Consider the following 12412-nt stretch of genomic DNA (forward strand, 5'->3'; position numbering starts at 1 on the left):
AGGCTATGCTTGAAGATCTATATCTAGGATTATGTGGATAGTAGGCGAGTTTCACCTGATACGGCACCGGGGAATGCACCGGGGAGAGCACCGGAGAAGGAGGTGGATGCCCCTCCGAAGGGGGTCATGATGGAGGCTCCTCCGAAGGGGGTGATAGCGTGGGGGTTGAAGCCTGTGGCGGGTCCAGAGGAAGGTGGCTGGTTCTGCTGCAGCTGGGTGGGGTCGGGCCCGTAGGGGCCTACATGGGGGGCGATGACGTCCGAGGCCGAAGCATTGTCCGGCCGGTACTTCATGGTGGGACCCTTGTCTTCTTTACTCTTGATGCAGCCCATAGTCACGTCTGGAGGGAAACACACACACACTTAGTTAGAGCTTAGTTTCAGAACAGTATTCACTGTGTCACCCTCGGCATAGATGTGATAGGTTGAGTGTGCAGGGGTGGCACTTCATCAGTGGAAACAACGATGAAAGAGTTGGAAAAAGAGCAAAGAGGTTAAAAAATGATAAAAAACATATGGACTGGTTAGGAGGATGCCTTTAACAATGAGATGACTACCAATGTAGCTGTCCTGCAACCTAGACAACTGTACGTCTATTAAATGTCTGTCATAAACCATTTGTTTGTCATTTTATGACTTAAACCACAAGCCCAGATGCTCTATAAATCTGGGGACAAAAATCCTAAATCTGATCTGAAACGATTTGGTTGTAGAGCATCACTCTTCCTAACACATGTTACATGGTCATAATCAAACATGACCGGGTTCAAGCACACGACTGAGACAACACTAGTCTAGCGTATCCAACGCAAAATACATGCATGTTGTGTTGACGGTCTAAATACGTTTTATAAGGAGGTTTAGGGCTGTTGTGTTGTATAGCTGTAGGATTTAAGGTGATGTTTATTACATATGAATTCCAAATTGACAGCATCTGAAACGCCGTGCTGATGTAGGCGAAATAGTGAGAAATCATGAGAAAAGGATTAAAAGCATGTTTTTTTTCTCCAGAATAAACATTTGCTCCTTCTTTTGTGGGTCAAACATCACAATAAGGTCAAACATCACAATTCTCCATCCTTCTTCTGAAGTGTGCACTTGCACACTCCCCGTCATGGATTTAAAAGCATAGGAATGGTGTAAGCATTGGCAGGAGGGAGTTTCCACCATTGCTAAATCCATGCAATAACGTGTGCAAGTACATACTTCAGGAGACGGTTGGCGAATCGGCACATCGCCTTAACCACCAGTAACTCTTACGTGAAACCATATGTCCAAAAAGCTACAACACATCTACACTGGCGTCTTCCCCATTTGCATTGTCATTCTTCCATCCAACAGAATTTGCCAGTGTTATGTCAAGGCATTCCTTTGTGAAGAGAAGGCCTAGTAAATACGGTTGCCATCAGACACGCTCCTATAGCAGGCTCCAGTCAGGGGATGTTTTGACTGATCCGGAAACAGCTGCTCTAGTCAGAGGGTTACAGCCAGGATTCTCTATCGTTTTCTCTACCCTGAGGTGGGTAGCTGTCTTTCAAAAATCGGGAGCCTTCTGGCAAACAAGCTACGATTAATTCCTTACTCTGAAGGAGGACTTTGATTTACTCTTGAGAGCTGACTAAATCAGTGTGAACTGACTATCTGAGCGACCTGTCAGTTAGCAACATCCTAGGGACATACAGTGCAAAATTCCAGTAATTTTCCCAAATATTCCAGAAATCCTGGTTAGAGGTTCCCCAGATTTCCATCTTGTTTCCCTCCTAATTACAGGAATATTCCAACCAGGATTTCTGGAAATCCTGTGATTTTTGGGAAAGTTGCCGGAATTTTGCACGCCTATGATTGCGAAACACTGGCCTAGAAGACAGAGACAGACAGAAAGGGAATGTCAGAAGAAGTTCACAGAGTTTGTCAGTAGCAGAACTGCCAAGTACACTGAATAAATTGCATGCTATGGTTCGAATTACGTGTCGGTAGTTCTCTATAAAACTGATTTAAGAGCAGGGCTGGGAATTGCCAAGGACCTAACGTTACGATATTATCACGATACTTGGTTGTCAATACGATATGTATTCTCATGATTCTATATGTATTGCCATTCGATACTGCGATCTTATTGTGATTCAATGTTCCAAACATATTGCTCACTCTATGTCTGCTGTAGAGGGACAAGATAGAGCAATGAGAAAATGTGTTTTGATCTGTCATGTTGGCTCACTATTTAAAAAGAAGATGATCAAGCTATAGGATGAAAAATACCTGCGTTTTGGCGCAGGTATATCGGGCGAACACTACCTAGCAAAGAACTCATGGTAAATTAATGTTTACAAATTGATACAGAGTCAAAGTATCTCATCAAACTATATTAAGTGAACGCAGATTTGGTCCATATGAATCTAATCACAGATGTTCAGCTCGGAGGCCAAGGAATTCTGTCAGCCACATAACTACAGAAAAAGCCCTCCCTTTAAAAAGAGTCTAACCCACCCTCCCTTTTAACTTGAGATGGTATGCTTGGCTCCTGGAGGGCAGAATGGTTGGGTTGGTTGACTGTGGTTGGTTTGAACTTTACCATCAGAAAGAAGTGGCCCAGAGACAGGTTACTTAACTTGCCACGCCACAGTTCCAGGCCTTACATCCCAGTCACAAGGCTCCAGCCTGCATCAATGCCATTACTACATCTGTATAAAACTCAGAGACCATCTGGTGCAACATTCTTCTAACGGAAACACAGTCAACCAGTCGCCAACTTCGCCCCCCTTACGTCACAGTGAGTCATACACAGTCATATAGTGAGTGAGCTCTAGCTCGCTGAGAAAACTGACTGGATTAGTCTGGGTGACACACACGTAAAGCTGGAAAGGCAGTGCACATTCAGCAGCACCCGACTGGGTAGACACACGCACACACACCTGTTCCTCTGGCGCATTTGTATCAACAGACAGCGGTGGAGGGGAACGTGATCTTACGCTCCAAGCGTTCACACCCGAGCCGTTTTAAAAGCCCCTTCCCTAATCCATGGCCCAAGTGAAACTCTTCTCCCATTCTAAGTAAATGGGCACAGCAGCAGGTTCACGTAGCCATGAAGATGCCTAGTGCAGTATTACAAGTGATTGTTCTTCATCTCATGTCATGCTTTCGCCCATACGCTAATCCCCATAGCCCCCCTCCGATATACAAATGCAGATAATCGGAGCAGAATAGCATTGCCTGGCAAAGAGAGCGGTAGAGATTTGCTCTGAATGTAGAGATAAATACTACTGTCTTTTTTTTTTTATGTGTACATGTGCGTGTGCCAAAGATACAGAGAGTGGGCTGGGATTTTGTGCCAAACCCTCTCACATGGGGGACTGTCAGCACAGAGAAGAATCTGTTGAGAGAGATAGAGAGATAAAGAGAGAGAGAATCCCCTTGCCAACTGTATGCAGGATTATGAGGAGGGAGGCTTTGCGCTGGCTGTGAGGATGATGAGAGAAACATAACAACCCGCTTCCATGTATGTACAGACCTGGTGTGGTGGACGTAGGTTGAAAGAGGGTGGGGGATGGAACAACCTGAAGAACAGATGAGGGCATAAATGGTAGGCCCAACTACTCCCCTAGCCTTTTATTGTTCTCCTATTACTTCCACCATAGCACTCTTCATTTACCACAGTTAATTATTCTCCTTGTGCCACCTGTCTGTGTAGATCCTTCCTGTGACCCAATAACATTAGTCCTCAAGAAGGATAACGTCCTCAGGCTACCAGTGATCTGATGGTTTTCTGTCTCGGAGGAGCTTAACGACACTCTCGGCTGTGATGGCGTGATCCGGAGTGGCTGGGCAGGCTTTGGCTGACAGCCTTCATCAGCTCACAGCTAACCCGCTATCAGTACAGGCCACAGTTAAAGCAGCCCACAGACATAATGACATGATAGGTTTAGCCCACATCATGCTTTGTAGTCTTCAACACCAAGCACAATCTCCTCAGAGATTACCAGGGGGGAGAAATAAGGCAAGGCGAGATGAGATAGGAATGCGTTGCAATTTCATCTACTCTGCATTGATCACAGTGTAGAGACTATGCTGATAATGATTATCTCAGCCAAAAACACAAAAAAGCCCATTGGGCGTCTATTACCAAGTAATTGGGCGTCTATTACCAAGTAATTGGGCGTCTATTACCAAGAAATTGCGAATTTCCATGGAGGCCACTAGCTAAATATTATTAGGGCCCTATGATTTCCGCGATGTGGACGGAATCGTAGAATTTGGCAATAAAAATGTAATCAACTGTAAAACATTGCAGAATATTACATAATCATTTTGCATACTATTTGTTTTTTAATCTAAAGTAGGCCTAATTATTGTATTAACCTAAATGATTTCATAAATTGTAAAATTACAGACGAGTAAGCTTAGAGAATTAGTTCCGTTTTCGATTGGGGTGTTTTGGGGTTGGGGGGGGGGTGTCGGTCACGTGTGGGACCCTTACGTCACCTCATAACTTGGCTGTCTCTTTGAGAAACATGTCGAAGAGGCCGTCTGAGAAATTCTGTCAACACACTATTGATTGGACCCGTAAAAATATGTATGATGACCACTTAAAGTCTAGAGCACTTGTGAAGAACAAGGAAAAGCACCGTGTTAGCCAGAGCCTCTTCAAACAAGCATTACTAGTGCAAGGACATCAGCAGATTCAAGACGAGAATTTATTCAGGACTTTGTGGCAGGGTGCGCCGAGTCTTACATCCCCTTAGAAAAGCTAAGAAAGCTACGGCCGTTTCTAGTGAAGCATTGCAAACAGGGAGGAGCGTTGTCCGAAAATGAGAGCAGCCTCCGTCAAACGCACCTGCCCGGTGTGTTCGACCAACATGTGACTGCCGTTCTACAGAAGATCCGTGGGAATAAGTTTCCGGTGGTTGTTGACAAGACATGCAAGGGATTTCAGCATTCTAAACATCGTCATTGGTGAGTTAACAGCCTATTAATATACCGTTGCCATAGCCTACATTTACATCCTGCAATGTGAATTGAACACTGCCTCTCCATCTAGCTAACTATCGCTGTATCTAGATTGTGTTTACACTTGAAAATTTAAATAACTTATTTTGTCACAATATTAATTTAGGTTAAAACATAATTCAAGTTTGTTCTTATCTTTCATTGCAGGTGTTGAAAACCAGTACTTTCTGGTGGATGTCATTTTCATGGACAGAAGCAACTACTCAACGTTTTTCCAAGCTATACTAGCCTCCCTCCACAGCAACGATCTGAACCTGAATGATGCCCGGGCAGTGGTCACAATACCGCCTACAGCCTGAAGGCATACAAGGAGGTTCTGAAGGAGTGATACCCAACAGTGTCCATGTAACCTGGTTCTGCCATGTCATCAGGCTGGTGGGTGAGACCTGGCAGCACTACAAATACTTCTCTGAAGTTGCATCACTTGTGACATGGATGAGATCTGGCTTCTTCAAGAAGCCTGCCAGAAAGAGAAGATGGGTGAGCTTCCTCATTATAAAGGATTTTGTGCAGGCCAAGGCTCCTCCTGAAGTAGTGAGCTCCAGATGGAATAGCTGGTTTGAGGCAGTGAAGTACCATGCAGAGCATGTTCATTTGTACAGAGTTTTTGTTGGCAGATAAGGCATCATCCCAGGCAGTCAAACATCCTCAGCCAGCTGGAAACAGAGGAGAAGGTGGCTGCATTGTTGCCTAGATTCTTGCATTACTTTTTTCCATTTATAATGAAACACTTAGTAGAACTCTGTACTGAAGCACTTGCCTTGATAAAAAAAATTGTGCAATGTTGTGTTGCATCATTACAAATGTACTTAAATTGTTGACTTTTTATTCATTCACATTATTAGACACTTTCTGATGATAAAATGGAAAAAAACTGAATTTGGGAAAAAAAAATATGGAATTTCGCAAAAAATAAAACGGATTTCATAGGGCCCTATATTATAACGAACGCAAACTAAAATAAAGAAATTGCAGACAGGCAATCCAGCTCATAAAAATATACATATATGTATAGGAGCGAATGTGAACGAGAGACATTGTGCAAATGAATAGTTTTGACGAATGCCGTACTGGCTCTCCAGCAGCATGTCTACACGCTGTGTCTGTGTGGAGTCTGGAGTCACTAGGGCAACGGGCCTGCCTGCTCTGCTCGGAGAAGAGGGAGGAGGAGGAGACCACCAAGAACAGAGAGGAGAAAAAACGCAAGGAAATCAAGATAGCAGTGGCAGCTGTACAAATAACTCAACCAAAAGGCTTTGACTTCTCAAACACAGCAGAACACTAGCACAATACGATGCCCCGTCACCTTATTAATTCAGCCACTTACTTAGATAGCAAGTTAAACTTAGGGGTCATGTTAACACAGAATTATGCATTTTTCATGCAGGAAAAAAAAATATGATAAAACTCCTAAGAAATATCTTTCTATGTTTGTAAACATGGATGGAAAAAGCTTCTTATTGTAATTTCTGCTCGGCATTCAACAAATTTTGTGCTTCAGTTGCACTTATAAACTTGGATGAGAATTCACTAACGGGCATTCTATCAGTAGACAGAGCTCTGGCTGATGTTTAGCTACTTTTCTCCAGTACTTTTCTCAGTGTAGCCAGCCTATTTTTCTCTGGTAAAATGCAAAATTAACTTTGAGCAAAACATTAGGAAATGTAGCTGGCTACATTCTTTCTATGACAGGCCTAAACATTAGAAATATGATGGCCATGCATCGTATTTGCTTTTTCATTGAAAACTCATTTAGTTGTGTGTCTTCCAGCCAAATAGCGTTGCACTTCTGTTGTCATCTGATGAAAATGAAGCTACTTTCTGTTGAATGTGTTGCACTAATGTATTTTCTGTGAAGGAAAACTATAGTTGCATACCCCTGATCAGTTTATTGAAGCATAAAAAAAACACTTGACTTTCAATATAAAACTTAACCCCTGTTGATACACAGCTGGAATCACCTGATCCCGCTTTCTCCCATTGTGCCATTTACAAACAAACACATGACCTGCTCAACTGTGCTGGGGAACTACATAAGCGTCATAATGTAAAATAATGTGACAGGTGAAATAAGAATGCGATCTGCTTAATCTTCTAACATATTGTACAAGTTGACTGGAGGTATTTACTTAAAAAATAGCTAAAAATATAAAAATGTATTGAAAAACGTGAGAAATAGTTAACAGTATTGAAAAAAATCATCCCGTAGCTATTTCATAATACCCCGGTATACGATATACAGTTGAAGTCTGAAGTTCACATACACCTTAGCCAAATGCAAATAAACTCAGTTTTTCACAATTCCTGACATTTAATCCTAGCAAAGATTCCCTGTTTTAGGTCAGTTAGGATCACCACTTTATTTTAAGAATGTGAAATGTCAGAATAATATTAGAGAGAATGATTTGTTTCAGCTTTTATTTCTTTCATCACATTCCCCGTGGGTCAGAAGTTTACATACACTCAATTTGTATTTGGTAGCATTGCTTTTAAATTGTTTAAAAGGGTAGCCTAGCGGTTAGAGTGTTGGACTAGTAACCGAAAGGTTGCAAGTTTAAATCCCCGAGCTGACAAGGCACAAATCTGTCATTCTGCCCCTGAACAGGCAGTTATCCCAATGTTCCTAGGCCTACAAAGAGTGAGTTCACAATGTAACCTTAAGGGCATTAGTCATGTACTCTAATGATTTCCCATGAATCCAAAGTCACAAAAGAGCCTTAAGTCTCAATTCCAAGAATCTAAAATGCATAGAGGCTCTCATTATTCATGCATTACAGAGCCAAAAATACTAAACAAAAAACTGCCAATATGTTTGTTGATTTGGAGCTAAATTTAGTAACATGTTCTAATTACTGACAGTATCCTGTTGCCCTGAGCATATAACCTATAACAGCACACATACATGAAAGGATTTCCAGTAGTGTCATTCTGTGTAGCAAGTAGTCCACAAGGAAATATTACTGTAACTGGGCGAGGTAGAGTCGAAAAAAGGAAAAGTTCTGTTATTACAACCCTCAAACATTTCCTCTGAAGGAGAGGCAGAATAAATGCAGACCATAGACGTGTTGTCTTGTCTTATCAGGGAAAAGCTCCGAGACTTCTCAGGAGGTCTTTCATTACAGTGGTTAGCTGATGTTGAAATAGAAACGTGTCCTTCCAAAACAAGGTCGAAGTTGCCTCATACTTCCCTCTGTCTAAATCAAAAGCATTGTGTTCTGAGACAGCGAAAGATTCAGGAATAGCTTGCTTAAGACAGCAAATATCACTATGTAGCAAGCTGAGGAAAACACAAACACATTTTGGCGTCAAAAGTGTAGACCTGATTTGCATAGGGTTCTTGTGGCTCAGATTACACCCTAGTACGTTTGAAATGCATTGGCTGGTGTAGAGTGAAGTTGCCCCAAGACGGTGATCTTGGGTCAGTTTTTCATTGTCTTCACTAAGGATTGGTTGAGGGGAAGCTGATCCTAGATCTGTACCTAGGGGAAACTTCACTCTGGAATTGCTTTAGCTGAACGGTACGCCCCTCATACATTCCACAGAGAGGGACCTGGAGTTACACCGCCACCTGAGGCTCCTTGACCCCCTGACTTCCTCACCCCTGGTGTGCTCACTAGTGTTTCATCACCAGTGTTTCGCCCGGGCTAAAAAACTATATTGTTGCAAGCCACCCAGACAGCATATGAACACGTCATAAGCCATGACAAAATGCTTAGAATTCAAGTAAATTAGCAACATCTTCTCTCAGCCTCATGGAAAAATGTGTAGAAAAGAATGACATTAGCTATAAAACTGCACATTTATCCCTCTGCCCCATGGCAAAATGTGTAGAGGCCTCGCAAAACTGCGCAACACCACTGGTTGATTCTTGACTAGGGGAGGGGTGAGTGTTAAAGAGGGGTGAAACTTGACTGGTGTAGTGGTGTGAGACTTGACTAGGTGGGATCTGAGGAGAAGGAATGACGAAGTTCCTTATATGTATTCCATACCAGTGATTGGTGCTACAGCTCTTCAGTGAACAGCCCGCTGTCCTGAGTGCACTGTGTTTCTTGCGCAGGCAGGTTCGGCTGCCACAGAGTTAAATAACCTTTAGAACGGTGTTGCACCCGGACAGATAATATATTTAAAGAGGAAAATGCAAATGCTCATAACAAAACTTTATTGAAAGTATGTTTGGTAGAAAAACTATGACAAAATAACACCGATAAGATTAAAAGGGCTAAAGTGGTCCCTTCTGTGTGATCCCAAAGGTCAGCCCAGATTGGAGGGTCAAGGCTGGAGAGGAGCTATGATAGCTAGGAGCTATTATTTAAAGCTGTATAGATTTAAATCAGTTGGCAGTCTGCACTGTTTGTCAGTCCACTTATATTTGGATGGATACCAATAGAGCTTTGAGTCCCTCCACAAAAGTTTTAATGGTAGAGGATTAAAAATAGTCACACTAAATGCACATTAAAACAGGAGAATCAGCTTCCGTCATCAAAAGGGATTTGATGTGTTTACTCTAAATCTCAGATCACAGAATTACAATATTCTGTAGGGCTATCAAAAAATAAATAGAAACCGCATTACGACAGAATAAGATAATATTGTCGGCAATTCTGCTGAACATGGCAAAACATAATTATAGTATGTTGGACCCATTCCAAATTGGACCTGGGGCTTTCCAATCCGGACCTGATATGCATTAAAATGGGCTTTCTCGTCCTTCACATTTACAAACAACGACTGCATTCAGAATATAAAGTACCAGCCTACCAGTTGTAGCCTATCCTTCTCCTTTAACTTTTAATTCCATCTTCCTCCACTGGTTAGATATCTCTTAACTTGACTGTAGCCTGTATGACTGTAGCCTGTTGCCGCTTTGATGACTTGTGATTGGCCAACAACAAGCCCTCTCGTGAAAAGCAAAGTGCAGCAGCAGAAATTATAACATGCATCTCTCTCTCTACTGCAGCAGTTGCGTTCGGATCTGTATCGGTCCATCCGGACAAGTTGGTTAAAATTACATATATCCAAGACCCGTGACAATCATATCAGATGCAACCCAGACCCATGACATTATTTAGAATTCTGCATCTAGACCCACTCGGGTCCTGGATTGGGTCTCTGGTATTCGGCTACAGGTGGATCCGTGAAGACCTCTACTGTAGACTGCTGTGGAATGAAGGTTCTGTGTATATCGTATCCTCCGTCCCCGGCCCATTCTTTCCTGACAGTGGGAAAGAACTGGAAATTCCACACAAGCTTCATGAAAGGCCCTGGGCTAATAACATGGAGGTGAGCGGAGACATGTTCATTCACCATTAAACAGCCTGGAGTTCTGGCTCTGGGGTGGCATTTCCCCTAGGTACATATCTAGGGTCAGTACATACTGTATCTAGAGTGGGGAAAATGTGAAACTGACCAAAGATCAGCATCTAGGGGCAACTTCACCCTTCTCCAGAGTTCTGCATCAGACTTCCGCTAGACAAGTTGAATCCTAACTTCCACTAACTCCTTCATTACATTTATTATTATTAAACCTATATTTAACTAGTCAAGTCAGTTAAGAACAAATTCTTATTTACAATGACGGCCTAGGAATTGCCACTTACTCTCCCATTGCCGTCATCAATACATGACTAATTGAAAACTCGATTTAATAAGTGTAAGTTAGGATTCGCCCCATCATGATGAAAATGGCCTGATTGCGTAGCAGGAAGAGCTGTTTGAGGACTAGACCTAATAGTCCCAGATCTGGTCCCAGATCTGTTTATTCTTGCTAACTCCATTGATGTCATTGTTTGACATTACAGTTCCATGAGGAGTTGGCAAGAGAGCAGAAACAGATTGGCACCCAGACTAGAACTCATAGGGACATGAATCCCCTGTGCTGACTGCTCTGAAATGGAGGGAGTGTTGGGATGGTCAGTGAGAAATGGACAGATCACTCTGGCCCAGACTTCCTTCCGCCGGGCCTTTCTGCTCCAGGCCACCTGCTGTGGCTTTCACTGAGAGGGCCGCAGGCAGGCAGAAACACACGCACGCACAAAAACGCATGCTCAAAGTCTACACACAAGCACACGTGCACACACAAATTAGTGTGCGCACTAAGGAAACTCACTGATGAATACACACATTCAGTACAGCCAAGAGGCCATCTCAATGACACCTCTATGTGCTCTTCCTACCAAGGACAGAGAGTGAGCGAGAGCGAGCGAGGAGGAGCAATAGGAAAGAAACAAACAGACAAACTGGTTAGCTGATGGATATCAGTCAACCTTGCTGTTCTGGGTCATTGTTACCAAACAAGGTAACTTAGACATAAAGCTCATGCCTGACAATAATGAATGGTGCAGGTGAAATGACATACTGTACACTAAATATCACTCAGTGACAAATAGAAACGTTGATTGACACTAGGGCTGTGGTGGTTATGAAATTGTCAGCCAGTGATTGTCATGCAAATAACTGCCAGTCTCACGGTAATTGACCATTAATTAACCAACACATTCAGTATTTCCTGGCTTCCAAGCATAGCCTACAAGACACTGATGCAGACCTTTGGAACATCTACATTTTTTACATTCTAATAAATCCATGTAATATAGCCTACACCATCACAATAAATCCATGATTTATTTTAGACAGGTCTAAAGAAACATGATAAGAAGAAAATGTAGTCTATTTCAGAAGAACAGAATAGCATACTCTGAGTCCTTATGTTAGGCCCTGATATGGCTATGCCATATGGCTGTGGGCTACACTAGTTCATTTATTTCCGTGGCATTGTTTTTATTATTTTATAGTATGAAGAAGACAATTGAACATAGCTTAATAAAAATAGAAAGGATTTGCGCACATGCAGCTATTCTGTGTTGAGCGGTTAACAAAGAAACTGGTCCTCCTATATGCCTAATTTAGAGTTATTTATGCAACTTTAGTTGTGATAAACGTTGGGCTATATATTTTGATGTTTAATACATTCTAAGGCTGCATGATGGGACTTTAACGATGATATGAAAAAAGTTGCAATCTGCACACTCTTCATCAGTCTCTCACAATTTGACAAGCACTTGATAATATTCTCATCAGGACTCGAATTTCCTGGCGGCATCCCACTTGTGTGGCTGTAATGCCCCCTAAAAAAATCCATGCCTTTTGAGGCCAAAGTGGCCGTTGTGCCCTTGGGCTGAATATAATAGGCTAATTATAATTCCCTTCTCCCAGCTGCCGTGCTCTGAAGCACCTCTCACTCACATGGCTCTCTCAGATGTAGCCAATGCCTGTCACATGATCGGGTTCTTCTCACAGGCATTTCAGCTAAGAAGTAGGCTACAAGTGAATGAAGACAGAAACATCGGGGACGTAACCGCTCGTGTCCCTCTTATCGAATTCCTAGGCGCATATTTAAGATAGAACTGTCC

The 12412-nt window shown here is 42.5% G+C and overlaps 1 protein-coding gene across 2 annotated transcripts in view; it reads right to left on the reverse strand.

Annotated features, from left to right (window-relative positions):
- The window catches only part of LOC106578703 (tyrosine-protein kinase Yes), a 48347-nt gene that overhangs the window by 27847 nt on the left and 8088 nt on the right, over positions 1-12412 (reverse strand). For both annotated transcript variants that reach the window (XM_014157819.2, XM_014157821.2), the window contains exon 3: positions 56-340. In XM_014157819.2, the coding sequence (XP_014013294.1) occupies positions 56-332 (277 nt within the window). In that variant the 5' untranslated portion in view covers positions 333-340. The remainder of the gene's footprint in view (positions 1-55; positions 341-12412) is intronic.

This window comes from Salmo salar, chromosome ssa19 (assembly GCF_905237065.1).
Source record: "Salmo salar chromosome ssa19, Ssal_v3.1, whole genome shotgun sequence".
In the NCBI taxonomy this organism is placed as follows: domain Eukaryota; kingdom Metazoa; phylum Chordata; class Actinopteri; order Salmoniformes; family Salmonidae; genus Salmo; species Salmo salar.